At 36.4% G+C, this 18,568-nt stretch overlaps 2 protein-coding genes across 2 annotated transcripts; one reads left to right on the forward strand and one right to left on the reverse strand.

Annotated features, from left to right (window-relative positions):
• Nucleotides 1-3,713: 3,713 nt before the first annotated feature.
• On the forward strand, nucleotides 3,714-5,063 carry LOC136785007 (uncharacterized). Its single transcript, XM_066745981.1, has 5 exons — nucleotides 3,714-3,829; nucleotides 3,894-4,156; nucleotides 4,328-4,445; nucleotides 4,536-4,731; nucleotides 4,827-5,063. The coding sequence occupies exons 1-4, from the start codon at nucleotides 3,736-3,738 to the stop codon at nucleotides 4,604-4,606; spliced, it is 546 nt and encodes a 181-aa protein (XP_066602078.1). The 5' UTR covers nucleotides 3,714-3,735; the 3' UTR covers nucleotides 4,607-4,731; nucleotides 4,827-5,063.
• Nucleotides 5,064-16,139: 11,076 nt separating this feature from the next.
• Nucleotides 16,140-17,705, reverse strand: LOC136785008 (piggyBac transposable element-derived protein 3-like). The gene has a single exon (XM_066745982.1). It carries the CDS (start codon nucleotides 17,703-17,705, stop codon nucleotides 16,140-16,142), a length of 1,566 nt encoding a protein of 521 aa, XP_066602079.1.
• Between the last annotated feature and the right edge of the window lie 863 nt (nucleotides 17,706-18,568).

Consider the following 18,568-nt stretch of genomic DNA (forward strand, 5'->3'; position numbering starts at 1 on the left):
CCTCGGGGTCTTCCCCGGATTTTCCCGAAAAGCTGATCCGCAGCCGACCGAACATTGAGCAAATGGCAGACACTTGGTTGGCAAGATTGTCGCGTGCGTAACCCGTCGTCCCATACGTTGTGGGCGGTGGTACGGTATGCGTTGAATAAGCTAAATATGGATCTATAGAGCCGATCATCCGACTGGTTCCCGCCGGGTCCTGCGGATCCCCCAGTCGGCCGGTTCCTCGGGGGTGGGAGTCATATTCGTTTTCCCTACTACCCTGCAAACTTCCCGTGGCACAACGGGGATTCGGGTAATTAACGGTCTCTCTTACTGCAGTCTGGGTCGAGCTCGCCGTGACGCGTATTGGATCTGTAATCTGTGTCGCGGGCACAAAGGAGATAAAGGGGTATCTCGCGCCCGACGTGTCCGGGGAACTCGAACTTACTACCACCCGCTCAGTGACCAACCGGCTGTTCTCCGGGAGGAAATATTCGTCTCCAGAACTCCTGCCGGGAATCTCCCGTGCGGGGAACAACTGGCTGGGAATTTCTCCCCTTAGAGGTTCCCTCGCCACCCCTCGCCCGCGATCCGCGACAGGTAGCCTCCCCTCCGCGGTCCGCACTCCCGACGGAAAACACACGGCTAATCGATTCATTAAATCTGCCAGCTGGACCTCTAATCGCGAAATCCTAGCACAATCCCCACGCGACTCAGTCATCGAGGCTTCCGCGGAATCGCCAACCCTCGAAGGTTGCTCAGACCCTGACGCAGCTAATTCTCCGCCCCCACCCACAATCTCGGGGGAAAGGACCCATGGCTCGTTGGACTCCTCCCGATCAGCCAATGGATCTCGTAAAACTCCCGATGGGCCGGGGACCGCCGAGTCAACCCTCTCCACTCTCTCCCGGGCCGGAGACTCTTGCACATTCTCAGACGCGCTACGGTCCTGCTTACTCAGATACCCATATAGACGTTTGCGCAGGGTTGGTAATACGCCACTGGTTGGTTGTCCCAAGGTGGCCAATTGGGCCCTAAGTTCCTCCGTATTAAGGGTATTTACCCACGCTAACGGGTCGATCTCATCATTATCGCGGGGCACTGGATTGTTAGTCGAAGGATCACTCATAGTAGATCCCTTGGTTCCGCTCAACTGGAGATCGTTTAACTTATTCTCCTAATCACTGGGGAATTCATTCTTTCGGGGAATATTCTCCCGTTAACACCACCCGAATCCACCTTTGATCGCCCTCACCCGACCGGGGATAGGGGAAAATTTTAAAATGGGGATTTTATAGTGTTTTTCCTACTTATCACTTAATGATACGTGGCTAACCTATCCGCTATACACCCTTCCAATCAGGGGAAATTACCGTATTTTATCTATTGGGGGAATTAATGTCCTCGGGGAATATTCACCCGTTGACTACGCCCGAAATCTTTGTCAAACACCCTTTTACTCTCTCCCAATCAGCGAAGACACACTGTTCGTCATCCGGGGAATAGCACCCGAGTGAGAAAATTAGTGGACGCTCTGACCTAGGGGAAATAGGGGAAAAGTTCGCTAGAACACTACTGGGAAAGCAAACCACCCGTCAAATCTACCGATTCACCCTATATGTACCTCTAAACGGGGAGTAGACTAACTATTCGGGGATACTTCTCCCGAAACTGTCGGAATTAACACCCTATATTTTAAGGTACACTCTCGCGACGTTCTTAATTTACGAATCTCTGCTTACTTGACTATCCGGAGACTAGGGGAGATTACAATTAGCACTTGTTTGATTACTGTATTTTCACACTCGCGCACGCGTGGAGGATATCGCCAAATTATATTAAATTTTTGTTCAGTAAACCTAATAATATTATTTTTTTTTTTTTTTAATAGAAAACCATACTTACCGGGGTGGTTTAACCGCTCTTGCTGCCTTCTCTCGGTCTGTTTTCCGATTTTCCCCGGTACTCCCGAGGATTTTCTCCGATGAGGAATATCGGTTACTTCCTCCGGGTCGATTCTCTTGGTCAGGTCGTCTGATTATATTCTCAGCTTTCATCCAGATCCACGCCACGGATGTCCAACTCAATTGACTTTACACTTATTCTCACGATCGATATAACTCAATCAATCTTCCCGAACTATCTCGCAGGAGGTATTACTGCCGAATGACTGGGCCGGTCGCGTCTCACCCAGGAGGTGGGGATAGTGAACCAATAGGCACATCGGAAGATGTCAACAAACGGTAGCCGGCTACCGCTCAGTTGCCTCGCGGATTGTTGTTGTCACCGGATTATAATTCTCGGAAGGACAACAAAAATCAAAACATTGGTAGTTCTGTAGCCCTTCGAGCTTTCCTTTAGCCCATCTCCCAGAATTGGGGAACGATTGTTTTTCAGCGTATTGATGTTGTTCGCTGTAGTCTCATTTCGGTTTTTGTATAGCCTGTTACTAGGCTCACTTAAAACTACTTAACCTAAACGTAAATACGAACAACACAAAAACTTTCATACTCGTTCACTCTCAATACCTTTGAAGCATAGCAACAATGGATACTATTATGCCACACATTACTGAAACATACACTCTAATCGGGCCCCACGTTGGGCGCCAAATTTTATGACGTATCTATGTGTGTCCCGAGACTCCTATCTCCACACATAGTCGAAAAAAAATAATAAAACATGCCTCTAGGTTCGACACTATAAATATCACCCGGTAAGGGGGAAAAAAGATAAATTCACTATATTACGTAGTGGTTGGGCGCCAGGTTCGTTGACGGAACCGTAGCATCGGAAACCCAGCGGCATATCAACCTTCCATTCACCGGCTAGCCAGGCGTGGAAGAAGGTAGAGGGGGGGGGGTAAGGATCGTAAGTGTATGTTTCCGTGTGAAGATCAAATAATTAAAACAATACGATTCAAGCTGAGAGACTTTTGCCTTTACTTCTCCCATGTTACTATGGGGGCGTTCGAAAATTACTGGTCAGTAACTGACGAACAAAATATGGTTGGCAGTAAATAAAATTTATCACTTAAAAGTTGGTAACGCTGAGAATTGCTGACAATCCGTTTCCTATGCTTCAGCCAGCAAAGGCCGACAGTCGCAAAAGTTGACGCTATTTATTGTGGGGTACGTACATACATACAATACATAGGGCATTATAAGGGTCATCCGTCATAGTTTCAGTGTTCAGACTTTTTTGTAATTTTCGGCTTTTACATCCAATGCTCGCTTTTGTGTTTTCGATATTTTCTTCGATTCCGACTGTTCACTAAATGTAAAATTTAATACTTAATTATTTTTTACTACAATGATAATATATATATACTTATCACTAACTATTAATTTGATTTTAGAGTAAAGATGGATGTACAAACACACATACAATCGAAAAATTTAGTCCATGAATTAATATTAAAAGATGCCGAAACTTTAATAGAGTACAAACTTAAAGTTAATTCGAATGATTTCAAACTAGCTCATAAAGGTAGTTTGGCTTATGAATTGCTTTCTACATAGTTTATGTAAATTATTATAAATATATAATAGCACTACTATTTATTTAATTTATATTTTTGTAGACCCTGCTTTTGCCGCTATGTTACTACAAAACGTAAAATTACAGACTTCAGATAGTAACAAAATTTGTGTCAATTCTAGCTTAGCCAAAGCAAATAATATTAAATATTATAATGTGCTCCATGATGATTTTAAAGTAACTGTAGTGGAAACTGATCCTAATAGCACCCAAATGAAAATAAGCGGGATATTAGAATCTGATAAATTGGAGAGTGATGATTTTTATGACACAGACCCTGATGACCCTAGAAATGCACAAAATGCAGGTACAGAATAAAATATTAATAATTATATATGTATCTAAATTAATAAATACTTGACTCTTTTAAGGTTCATCAAAGTTCAAGGTACAATGGACTCATGCATCAACACTTTTATTAATATTTTTGTATAAAGAACATTGTGGGTTACTGGACAAACATCCTCACAAATTATTATGGGATACAATTTCAAAGTTAATGAAAGAAAGAAATTATAATTTTTCTGCTCGTAGTTGCAGTATAAAATTTGATTCGCTCAAAAGAAGATATCGCCAGGTTATAGATCACAATGCCCAGAGTGGAAATAATAGAAAAGACTGGCAGTATTTAGAGGTATTTGATTTAGTAAACTATTTAAGTTTCAATTATATTTTTACTAGAAACACGTATAATAAAATTGTTACAATTAATAAAAAAATAATTTACATGCTAAAATGATAAATATTTGTATACACTTACGCTAAAACTGAAATAATAAAAGTACATTTTATATATTTTTTATAGATTTTGGATGATATTTTTAAAACAAAAAAGTGGGTTACACCATTGTCTGTAGCCGGCTCCAATATTATTGATACATTGAAACCTTTAAGAGATAGAGACAATTCTTTTACTCCAAATAGTATGTCCTTGAATATCATATATTATGATTACTTTGCCCAATTATTACTATATAGTTATTATCATTGATAATTGCATGTCAATTTTGCAGAAAGGAAAAGAAAATCGAATGATGACGAAAAAACTGAATATTTGAAATTACTAATAGAAGAAAAAAGATGAAGGAGAGAGCAAAATGAAATATATAAAGCAAAGAAATTAAAATTATTGTCCGAATTTAAAGAAATACTTAAAAAAAAGGAGAAAATTTAACAACAAGGAATTAATTTGAAATCTTGGTTAATAATGTAAGTAATATGCGGAATCAAAAGAAAATTATTTTTATTCACTTCATACTTTTAACAGAATATGCGATTCTAACTAAATGATTGTCATTTTCTAGTTACGCAGATCTTTAAAAGTTGATGGTGAAATAAACTCTATTCGTAATAGAGAATGGTCAGCTGAAACGCCTGAAACCATTCTACTTTATAATTCCTATATAATTTTACTAGTTTCATAATTAAAATATTTAATTAATAATGTTTGATAGTTTTTAAATAAAGTTTAGAGAAATATATTGAAACTTCTAAAACTTTAATGGCAGGAAGAATACATGTTTACGTAACAGAAATTTAAAAACTTGTTTATTATATATATGCTTAAATTTTATTTAGTTGTCAATAATATAAAAACCTTTTATATTACAATAGACTGTGCAATAAGACTGTTATTTTATTTCATAAAATTAAGAATTATTAGAAATGTTTTGTGTGATTCTTCTCCTTTTTTCATTTCCTTGTCTTTTTGATTCGAATGGAACTGCCATTGGTTCCATTCCATGTAATTGACCTGGTATAATAGGTGTTGTCATATATAATGAGTCATTATTTAATAAACAAAAATTATGTAAAACACAGCAAGTTATTATATAATATGGTATTAAGTTTGTTCGAGTCATTGGAAGTTTTTCTATTAAGTAACGCCATCGTCGTTTTAATAGCCCAATAGATCTTTCTACCATTAATCTAGCAGATGACAAATGAGTGTTATAAGCAACTTGTTCCGTAGTTAAATGGCCATTATTAATAAAAGGTACTAAAACGTTATTTTGGTTTGTGTAGGCCGCATCTCCTAGCAGATGACTGTTTTGTGGAAAAAAGTGATTGGTACAAAGTTGCTGTACACCTGAGTATTTGAATACTCGCATATCATGCACACTTCCAGGCATTCCAGCAAAAGCATGGATAAAAGACAAATCGTCTTTACAAATGACCTACAGATATATGTAAATTTATCTTTTTAGCTTTATTGAATTTAAGGAAGAACTGAAGAATCAATATTACCTGTAATTGTATAGAATATCTTTGTTTTCTATTAATGTAATCAACTGAATCTTCTTTAGGCTTAGCTATATATATATGAGTCCCATCAATAGCACCTAATACTTTTGGGAATTTATGTCTACGATATATGTTTTCCCATGTTTTTTGAGCCTCTTGTTCGGTAGGCCATTTAATAAATTGGTTGCGAATACTATATATAGCTTCAACCACTCTTTTGAGACATTTCCATGCTGTTGAACGAGCAATACCAAATCTTTCACTTATCGAGCGATAGCTGTCAGGTGTTGCTAGTATATAAATACCAGCTAACAATTGTATCTCAGGCTTTAATCTTTCTCTACGTAATACTAATTGATCATTTAATTTTGGTCCTACATAATGGAGTAATATTTCAAATGCATAGCAATCCATCCTACAATAAATATAATTGTCTTATAAATAATACAAGTAAACATAACTAGTTTATACGCCTTAAAATATATTAATTATACTAGCCTAAAATGCCTTTGAAACTCATGATGATTATATTGTAATACAACATCTTGGTAATAGTTGTTAATTTTTGGTATTTCTACTCTTTCTTTGTCATCGATAAGAAAATTGATTTCATCATCCATATCACTACTAGATGAACTACTAGAAGATGAAGTGAATAAATGAATATACTCCATTATTTCAAATAAATCTTTATTGTTATAATTGTAAATTAAACAATATTAAATAAATTCAATTTATACTGTTTGACACTGAATTTCACAGTTATACATATTAAGATTTAAATTTGAAAGCAGCTCAGAATAGTCCACAGATCCTTTTGTCCAAATTTATTCTTCCGCCTTTCTCTGAAAAATAATAAACATCCAATTACATCATATTTTTGCATTAAAAGACAGCCGATGATAGATTGTTAAATCTGTCAAAGCATAAACAGCTGATCTGCTGAGGAAACTTCAGGAAACAAACTTGTCAGCAATTAACAGTGTCACCAACCTAGCTAACTATTCTCATTCTGTTACTACCAACTATATTTATTTTTCAAGCAGCTGACCAGTAATTTACGAACACGCCCTATGTTCACATCTACATTCATCCATAGGACTGTCGTCTCATGGGGCGTACGCCTTCGACACACACATTCATTCCAGGCATGCGAGACAGAACTACGGGGACTCGACTCGGGCATGATATTCGCCCGCACCACTCTGTGTGTATTTCTAGTTTCTCCCGATGACGGGGAATAAATGACCCCGAATATTATCGCCAAGTCCAGAAGGAGGCGTTCCCTCCGAACCTGAATACCTCGAACCCCACGGGGAGGCCCTCGGCACACACTCTCCAACCGCGCTCGTTGAAGAGGCCCCTCCGGGAGGTGATACTCGGCGTGAGGGTTCGCGATCGGATTCCCGGTACCTCGAACAGCTCCTTTCCTAGGCAACGTCGTAGGTCCGGGATACCTCCCTCACCCGATCGGACAACACTCACCCAGGGATGGGGATCGGCGTACTCGGCTCGTGGATGATTCTATGGACCAACCGACGGTCCCTCTACTCTCCTCTAAGTTAAGGGGTTCATCTACTCCTTACAGGAGTCCTTCCTTCTATATGTTGCCCTTCGGCAGGTGGATTCCTAGGGAGTGATGTTCTGAGTTAACCCTGGATCTCGCGAAGAGGGGACCTCTCCACCCTCTCGCGATCGCCCACTCACCAGCCAATACACCCGGAATCGAGCACCGGGAGAGATTATCACTCACCGGGGAAAACCATTTCCGGGGAAAACCGGGAATTGCGGGGAATTCCTCACCAGGATCTCCTCAGCACACCTCCCCCTTCCTGGGACGATCCTCCCTGCTAAACTACGTACACACAGAGGGTTAAGGAAAGATGCTACCTTCTAACCTGTCCCTTTTACTTCCAGATGCGGCTCCACTCAGGTCCTCCGGGTCACCTTCTCTCACCGCTTTCTGGAGCGACTCCGTCCAGGCTTCTCTCCATGCCTCCCGATTATTTCATCTCTCTCCGTTATCCTCTTCAATCCCGAGTCCAATAATTAACCTCCTTCTTCCAGGGTCTTCTCAGTAACTCCCATTCGCCACTCTTCGCTCCGCTGGGCTGCCAATTAAAAGGGGCGATCCTACTCCTTCCGCGGGTCCACGCATTAAGAGAGCTATGTTTCACTTGATCGGTCTCAGATCATCTTCTCCTTCCATTCCCCACTCCTTCGCTACTTCCATCCCTCCTTGTTGACAGTTTTTGTTAACATTGGTCGCTTATATGAAAATTTCATATAATAAGATAGCCTATTGATTGGCCGATCGTAGTCCTCGGCGGCATCTTATCCGCCCATCACTCTGCCTAACCAGGCAGCGGATGTTTGTAGTTCTGGTCGTATTTTCAGGTTAGTTTCCTCCCGCTCCGAGAAGGTTTTTCACGTCAGAGGAGGTATTCTCTCTCTCCTTCTCCCTTTTCTGCTCGACGATTCCCCATCACCTCCTGTGCTGCTTCCTGCCTGACATTCCCTACTTTTCTAAGCTGTATAATAAAACAAATCCCTGCCATCCCGTCTCGCATCCTCATAATCGTTCCTTGCACTCACTCATCAAACATACTTTAACTTAAAAATGGATTGATTTTCATGATTTGTAGAGGAGGTCGATATCGGGGTGAAGGGAGAAAGAGTCGCATCCTAAGGATCCCTCCCCCAAACACTCGGATTATGTATCTACCCTTGGGGCTCAATTTTAGCCTCTTGCTCTAATTATAGTCTTGGGACGGGGTACAATGAAAACCCCCGTCACAACTGACGATTTAGAGACGTTGCATTGCTTACTAATTGCAATTAGGGATTGTCGTTGATTATTCTCAGCACAATTTATGATTTTCTCTTTCGCACATTCTGTTAATGCCCTTCTAGGACGCTTATGTTTAATGTGCCTTGACTCTAAGCACCCGGTTTCTTCAAATTGTTTAATAGTACGAGAAACCATGCTAATATTGGGTGTCGTATGTTCGCCAAATTCTATTTGAAATAATTGTATTACATTCCTAATTGAATTGCCCCCATAGTACCATTTTATTAATTGTACTTTTTGCTTGGTATTCATGTTTCTAATAAATCTGTAAAATGTGATACATAAATTAGTAATATGGTTAATATGGATCATTGTTCATTAAAGCTTCCAAATGCTATTAATATTACACAAAAGTTGAATATACTCACGTATAAAGGTTTATCTTTTTAGATTATTCGTAAAAGATTTAGAAATCAGTTAATTCGCTCACTAATGCGAAAGAGATCTTTAAAGCAAATGTCTTGCAAAATCGACAGCAATAAATGACTGTCGATTTTGCAAGACATTTGCTTTAAAGATCTCTTTCGCATTAGTGAGCGAATTAACTGATTTCTAAATCTTTTACGAATAATCTAAAAAGATAAACCTTTATACGTGAGTATATTCAACTTTTGTGTAATATTAATAGCATTTGGAAGCTTTAATGAACAATGATCCATATTAACCATATTACTAATTTATGTATCACATTTTACAGATTTATTAGAAACATGAATACCAAGCAAAAAGTACAATTAATAAAATGGTACTATGGGGGCAATTCAATTAGGAATGTAATACAATTATTTCAAATAGAATTTGGCGAACATACGACACCCAATATTAGCATGGTTTCTCGTACTATTAAACAATTTGAAGAAACCGGGTGCTTAGAGTCAAGGCACATTAAACATAAGCGTCCTAGAAGGGCATTAACAGAATGTGCGAAAGAGACAATCATAAATTGTGCTGAAAATAATCAACGACAATCCCTAATTGCAATTAGTAGGCAATGCAACGTCTCTAAATCGTCAGTGTACAGAACATTAAAAAAAGACAAATTTCGGGCATATAAATTGAACACTTGTCAACAATTAAAAGAATTAGATTATTCCAAAAGGCTGGACTTCTGCAGAATTTTATTGGACAAAATTGAAATGGATGGAAATTTATTAGCAAATATTTTATTCAGCAATGAATCCACCTTTGTCCTAGTTCATGCGCCGAACAAACAAAATACCAGATTTTGGTCGAAAGAAAACCCATACCAAAGCATTGAATCACATACCCAATATCAGCAAAAATTGAACGTATGATTAGGAATATTGGGAGAAAGGATAATCGGGCCTATATTTATAGACGGCAATCTAAATGCCGATAAATATTTAAATCTTTTAAGAACCGAAGTCGAGTCAAGAATCAATAGAATTATTGTTAATAAGGTAATTTCCATTAATCTTTAAATAAACATAATATTATAAAATATACTAGATGATTAATTTCAGCAATCTTTTTTTAAATATTGTAGGGCCAAATAGTATTTCAACAGGACGGTGCTCCAGCCCACACCGCTAGGGTTGTAGTGGAATATTTAAATACAAAGTATCCAGGAAGGTGGATCGGGAAACGTGGGCCAATTGAATGGCCTCCGAGATTGCCCGACCTTGCGCCCTTAGATTTTGGGATATGGGGAATCCTGAAAAATGAGATTTACGATGTAGCGGAATTTGAAAATCTGGATGAACTGAGAACAGCAATTATCAGAGGGTGTGAGAGAATAACATCTCAACAACTGCAAAATATATTGGAAGGCTTTAATAAGAGACTGGAATACTGTTCTGCCGTCGCTGGAGGTCACTTTGAATTATATTTGTAAATAATGTAATCTAATAAATTTTGAGCAATACATGTAAAGTATATTTCTTGTTTGAAGTATATCATTCACAATAAAATATATTTCACTTGGAAAATATATAATTCATTTAATCAAGATAGATAGAAGAATGCAAATAAAAACTCTAACAAATAATTAAACTAATTATGTTATGAAGACAATTTTTATAGCAATTTTATGAACCGTAAAGAACAGAAAATAATTGTTTCTATATTATTTATACACTTTGATTTATTTTTAGTTTATGATAAGTGCACATAGTTTCCAAATGTATTTTAAATAATACGTACTGTAAGATATAATATAATGTATAAGGTTTCATCTTATCTAATTACTCTTAAATAATCAACTGGATGTGCATAGCATTATTAATGGGCTGCATATACATTAATTGATTTCATTGGAACAGCATTTGGACAAATTTCTGTCCTGCCAGCTTTAGAAGAATCTTCTCTTTACAGGCATCTTCCAAGTAGCCACACTGGATGATTTGGAGTTATTCAAAATAACTCAAGTCACACTCATCTCCTATGATTTAATTAATTGTTCTGAACCTGAAAGTATACGTAAAAACTTAATAGTGAGCATAATAATTATCTTAGATATTTTCTTACATAATGTTATATTTAATCTATTAAAAAAACTGAATTTGTAAAGCTGTATGTGATAATGGCTATATAATAGCAATTTACGTTATAACTTTCAGTAGAATATTTACATTGCGTAATGGTTTCCATTGATTCCTCCATCACACACAATGCAAATGTCAAGGCACAATTCAAAATAGCAGACACACTGCTTGGCTACACATCTTGATTTTGATTTCTCAATTCCAGTGCTACACACCATGGTTTCTCCATAGATCCAATATAATCTGCCTTATTGGGTATTTACAGAATTTATCAATGTTATCATGTCTTCCTAAAAGTATCGTTTAATCTATATCATTAATTTTGCCAATATTCTTATGTAATTTATTTATTCTGAGTAAGCTTTTACCTACCTTCAAAATTTATGTCTGATATTTGTCCAATTCTTCCCCAATTAGCATGGTGTACAAAATAAAGATTATAAATTGTATGATTTCCACTAGTTGTATCACCGATGAAGATATTTTCCAATAATTCATCTTCTTCGACTACTTATTCCAATAATTCACAGAATGTTTCTGTCGAATAGCAGTATACTTTCCATGAGCTGCTATTTGTCCACTTTGTAATTATTACATTTTACTATAAGCAACTAAACAAATAAACAGGGTTAACATAATTAGACAAGTAAATATTATTTAATGCACTAAAAATTATTATTAATTACACATAATATTAATTCTCTTTTTCACTCTTTAATATTTTAATCTTTTTTACTTTATTTACAACAATATAACCTCACACCCATTAGTTTTGACGTTTGACATTCCGTCATTCTCTCTATTTTCTATTTCCGAAATCAGGTGATATCCATAAACGCCGATAAAGACGTCATATAGGACATTACTATTATTCATCTATTGGCAACGACCAATTTATGTTGGCACTACACGAAATTGACCAATCAGCGATCTCGGATTCGATCAATCCGAGCGCTATAGTCAACTAACACGATTCTCCTATGTTCCTCCGTTAGAGAAACACGCTGTATAATATTTATTTCTTGACTACCTTAGAACAGTTCATATGCCGTATCACCGCAAAGATAAAACGCCTTGAAATTAATCTACAAATAACACCGTATTATTCTTTAGACTTTTCATTTATGAAATGGATGCTGTCGAGGATCCTTTTAAAAATAGGCAGAAAATGAATTTCATCAATAACAGGATCAGAAATGTAGGACATTAGGAGGTAATATTAATAATCGGCGTAGTTGCGTGGGTGTGTGTATACGGATCGGCAGAGAAGTAAAAACTTCTTTTGTTTTTTAAAGGGGAACTGTCAACGAAAGTGAAATGAAAGTAATTTTTCCGTTGAATCAAATCCCTGATTTATCGGTTTAAAATTGATTTATCTCAGCTATGATGCTTTTCCAGACCTTATAGTATAGGACTTTTCGTCTTAGTTTAGTCCCAAGAATACGTAGTTAAAATTAAATGCATAATTGCTGATACACCCTGTATAATATTGTTACGTCTCTAACCAATTAATCCCTAAAAATTAAAATTATTTTATTAAAAGAAATAGGATAATTGAATGTGATCCCATATGCCAGAATCTGCAGGCACCATCGCCGGGACCTTATCTTTGCCTACGTTTGCATCTTGCATCGTGCGACTGTAAGTCCGTGAGAGAATTCTACCTCCCACTCACTCTAAGATGCTTTAATTCTTATTGGTCAAAGATAGGATGAATTCATTTTATAAATGTTTTGATTGGCTTAGCCATCTCCCTGGATCACGATCCAGAACCCGGCGTCGACTAATTCGATTAGCTTTTAAGATAGTGCTAATTGTACCTTCAACTAGAACAGTCTTGGAAGACTCTCTTATATTTGTTACGGTTAATAAATAAAAATCATCGAAGTCTACTCAAATAAGTGTTATCCCTCAATACAAGAATCCTCCATCGAATTTCCTACAACTACTACCAGCCGGTAGGCAGCGGACACTGGAGCCCACAACAAAAACCGTTCCTGAGTTAACCACACAACTCAGGACGTAACAATTGGTGTCAGAAGTGGGATACCGCTTTTTGGGAAAATCATCGAGGACTTGCAATAATATTTGATAACTCGCTGGACAACGCTGAATGAAGCATCTTATCGCCTATCCAACACTGAATTGGAATCAACATCGAATTAGCCGCCTTGCCAAATTCTGCTTGGGTAACCTCTTCCAACGACTGCAACTTCAACCAACGATTGCACCGTATCATCGCTCATCGACGACTCTACTGACTCTACTCACCTCGCTATTCCACGACTAAATAGTAAGTCTAAATATCAATATACCTGACGAGCACGGTCCTTATGCGAGTAGATCGATCCTCTCGGGGAATCAATCCGTCGGAGAACGTTCCGTCGCGAATATTAGTTGTTCCGATCAGAGAAACATCGTTAAAAGCGTAATCGAGAGTCTTCCCAGTTATGACGGGACCGACCCATTAGATCTAAACAGACTAGTTAAGAAAATCCTTAACGCAAGGAAATACGTGGATAAAGTAGATGAGGAAGAACTAGTGTTCCAAGCGATAAAACACTGCGGCGAAAAGGTTCAGCAAAGACTGAAACCATTAAATATCGAGACTCTTCAAAGGTTAGCCGACGCGCTATCGGAAGACTTCCGTCGCGGAGACGAACTTGTCGAATATATAGAAGAGGCAGTAAAACTCGATCTTCAAGACGGAGAATCCATAGCCGACCTCGCGTGCGTTTTCGAAAACTAGCTTTGACACTAATAAAATACACGGAAGAATATAAATGCTTGTCTGCCTCGGAATTTATTAATAGATTTATTGCAAAATTGTATCATCGAGCACTTCCGGAAATAATCAAGAATTTCCTAAGCAATTCTTATCCCACACTAGAGGGAAAATAGAAGACGGATTTAAACTAGCCGATAGACATTCAATAAGCCGAGAAAAAAAATTCTTTAGATCGAACAAATCGAAGGAAAGTTTTAGGATAGCGATGGCAACTCCGACCGTGAAAACGAGAGATAAATGCGATCATTGTACGAGAACCAATCACTCATCAGAGGATTGCTGGTTTAAAGACAAGCAACCCAAGAAAGAGTCGCGGAACACTGGCTCCAATAACGAGAGGAAAAATGTAGACAGGAAAATCAGTGTGTGTACATACTGTAAGAAAAGCGATCATGTCATCGACGAGTGTAGAACCCGAATTCGAAATAACGAAAAAAGAAACAATAATACGAAAAATTCGAATCAGGATTCGGGAAACGGAAGAACTTCTCCACGCCCGAACGTGGAGCCGAACTCTCAGAATTAAATAAGGGCGAAAGACAACCTGCATTGATCGCCTACTGTAAATTTGCCAAGGCCCTAGAAAACATAAATCCTCCTATTCTCCTTTTAAATTCCAAGGAACTAAAAAACCCAAAATCCAAATTCCTAATAGACAGTGGTTCACAATTGAACCTCATCAAGTACTCCGAAATCAGGGAACCCTCTCTTATCAACTCTCAAGAGATCTATACACTTAATGGGATATCCGAAAAAGACCAGCCCAAAACGCTGGGTCACCTCAATCTCACTATCCAAAATCAACCCTGTCGGTTCCATGTTATATCGGACGAACTACCAATCCCTTACGCCGGAATTTTAGGAAGTCCCCTGCTCACCAAGCAAGGTGGGAAATTAGATTTCAAAAATAAGTACTTGGAACTCGGAGGAGTAATCATTCCTTTCCTTGATAAGGAAAGGGTCCTCTTAAAGGCTAGGCACAAAACCCTAATATACGTGAGGACTAGCGAGTCGGAACTTAGAGAAGGCTATTTGCCTCCACTAAAAATTCATGACGGTATTCTTGTAGGAGAAGCATTGGTTACTAGCGATAATGGCATCGCCTACGTATACGCTGTTAATACTCTCGACAAGGACGTAGAATTAGAAGTACCCGTAATTTCACTGTATCCATTCGATATGAGCATAGACGAGGATAATCAAGAGAATGCCACTAGCTCTCCTAACGGTCCTATTAACCAAAATAGACCAGAGAGAATTTTGGAACTCATAAGGTTAGATCATCTAAACTCCGAAGAGAAAGAACACGTGATGGAGATCGTCACTGAATTTGAAGATATATTTTATCTACCAGGCGAACCCCTCAAGGCCACGAGCGCTACCACTCACCGAATCCTTACGGTGGACAATATTCCCATTAACCCATTAACGCCCAAAACGGCAAGAATCAAAGGTTTACTTTGCGATCAGATTTAAAGTGCTCAATCTTGTTGCACATATCGCAAAATACCTTTACTTATGTTTTCGAGGTCGCTCTACAAGATGGTATAATTTAAATTATGATTTGGTTGCGTGAAAAAAAGATATAGTGACTTTTTCCTCAAAAAGTGCTAAAAATTTTGCGACAAAAAATTTTAAAAGTTAAATTTTCTACTAAAATTTGATGTTCCTCTTTATTAAAAATGGGCACAAGTTGGCACAAACATTCCAAAGTTTCAAAATATCGTCCGTAGGAAATGAAAAATTCTTGATGGTCGAAGCAAAATGGCGGCAAACACGATTTTTTGTTACAAAATTTCACAAGCTTTTTTCTCATCAATTACTAACTTTATTGAAAATTTCCCAACAATAAAAATGTCTTATAATTAATTGAAGAATATTCTAAAATTTTTTCAAATTTGTTATAAACAATTTTTTAAATTTCAGTCTCGTAATATTAGGAAAAATAAAAAATTGTTTATAAAAAATTTGAAAAAAATGTAGAATATTCTTCAATTAATTATAAGACATTTTTATCCTTGGGAAATTTTCAATAAAGTTAATAGTTTTTTAGAAAAAAATATTAATCTCGTTTACAAGCTGAAATTGGAATATTTTAGCATTTTTTAGGGTCACAAGTCATTGATATTTAGTAGGTTACTTATCTTATACCCACATTTTTCCTATTTTCAATACTCTTTCTTAATGTTTGTTAGGAAAGCATGTTTTGCAAACATATGCGTTGCATCCTTTACAGAATTTTGTATGTTTTTATGGGACATGATGAGCATTTGCTCTGCTTTTCTACACGTTTGGATACATGAGTTTGTGTAATTTCTTTTTCTCGATTAGCTAAATAATGCTTAGCAATATCTAACGCAAACTCTTTTGTAGACTTTTTATTCCCGGTACTAGCAGTATTATATATAACAACCGAGTTCGTAATAGATGCCTGAATCAAACGTGTAAAAACTACCCATGTCCATTTTTTACTTCTGATGCTGGGCAATAAATTGTTACAGTGAGCATCATGAGTATCAACTCCTCCCATATATTTGTTATAAATATGAAAAGCGTGTGGAAATAGGATTTCTTTCTTTTCATGTTCTTTAGAACTATAACGCTTTATTGGAAGAGTTGGATTTACACCTGCCGCCGTAGATGCTATGGACACCGGCTTTGAATCCATTACAGTGATGTAATTTATTTGACTTTTTTTGTCATTTTTTACTGCAAATGTTCCTCTCTCTGCCTTCTTACATATTTCGTTTTTAATTTTAACTCTATCATTCCTAATAGTACCTGTGGCTCGTAATCCTATATTTCGTAAGTGTAAAATCAAATCAAAACTTGTGAAATAATTATCAAAATAGACATGGTAAAGATTTATCTTTCGAGGAGTTGTATTATGAAGGAAATCTTTTAGTAAATTCATTACTACTCTGCTACCTAATGCACATTTCATCAGCACATTCGTTTCTATTTGATTCTTACCACAGTACAAATCCCAACCTAAGAGATAACCATTACTAGTACACAGTCCCCACATTTTTAATCCAAATCTTATTGGTTTTCCTCTAATAAATTGTTTCAAGCTCGTTTTGGCATATGATTTTATCATCAATTCATCAATTGACATTGCAGTTTGGAAATATCCAAATTGAAGAATGTTTTTTTGGAATAAGTTTATCAAAGAACGTACTCGCCATCCTTTATCATTTGGATTATTGTCTGATGCTTTAGAATATTTTATATGAGCTTTTATACTTTCGAATCGATTACGAGACATTACTGACGAAACGACGTTAGCAGACAAAAAGGGATCAGTTGACCAATAGTCGTGTTGTGATTTTCTTTTGTTAAAGCATGAAAAAATTAAAATTCCTATAAATATATCTAAATCAGATCGAGAAAGTTCAAAATTATTTTCCTTTGTTGCTGCACTAATATAATTTTTGATTTCATCAGAAAAAAAGGATTCGAATAATTGAACTGGTGTACTTTGCACAATCATTTTTTTCTGGCTGTCAGATAACAGTGTCTCATTTTCAATTTGATCTTTACAATTTTTTTCACCGTCAACCCAGTTATACTCATGTTCTGCTTCTAATTTAGTTAAATTTGCAGAATAACCATGGTATACTTTTTTATATGACGTACAAGGAAAATCATTATAATTTTCATCGTCTGAACCAGAATCATTATCGCCAGAATAATTAGGATCGGGAATCAAAATTATTTGACTAGATTCTTCATGTGAACTATCATCATCAGATTCAATTTCTGACATTCGAACTTGTCGTTTTCTCTTCGACATTTTTCAATTATCAAATATTTAAGAATATAAAAACTTTAGATAAAGAATATATAAAACGTTACATGTGATGTAAGAAAAATAATTGATATAAAAAAAGAAATATAATAAAGAATGAAGAAAAACTTGTAGTAGACCGTTGATGATAGATTTCACTTCAATCAAAAAAAGTAAGCGCTAAAAATCTATTGCATACCGTCAGTGAATCTTTTTAAAGCTTTAAGTATTGTGCAGCTCTTATAAGAGAAGTCTGTTCACCTTATTAATATGAAATTCATTTTTTCTAAAAAACTATTAACTTTATTGAAAATTTCCTAAGGATAAAAATGTCTTATAATTAACTGAAGAATATTCTACATTTTTTTCAAATTTTTTATAAACAATTTTTTATTTTTCCTAATATTACGAGACTGAAATTTAAAAAATTGTTTATAACAAATTTGAAAAAATTTTAGAATATTCTTCAATTAATTATAAGACATTTTTATTGTTGGGAAATTTTCAATAAAGTTAGTAATTGATGAGAAAAAAGCTTGTGAAATTTTGTAACAAAAAATCGTGTTTGCCGCCATTTTGCTTCGACCATCAAGAATTTTTCATTTCCTACGGACGATATTTTGAAACTTTGGAATGTTTGTGCCAACTTGTGCCCATTTTTAATAAAGAGGAACATCAAATTTTAGTAGAAAATTTAACTTTTAAAATTTTTGTCGCAAAATTTTTAGCACTTTTTGAGGAAAAAGTCACTATATCTTTTTTTCACGCAACCAAATCATAATTTAAATTATACCATCTTGTAGAGCGACCTCGAAAACATAAGTAAAGGTATTTTGCGATATGTACAACAAGATTTAGCACTTTAAATC

Source organism: Prorops nasuta, unplaced genomic scaffold, assembly GCF_024137725.1.
Source record: "Prorops nasuta isolate Cenicafe-Biocafe unplaced genomic scaffold, Cenicafe_Pnas_1.2 PNAS00126, whole genome shotgun sequence".
In the NCBI taxonomy this organism is placed as follows: domain Eukaryota; kingdom Metazoa; phylum Arthropoda; class Insecta; order Hymenoptera; family Bethylidae; genus Prorops; species Prorops nasuta.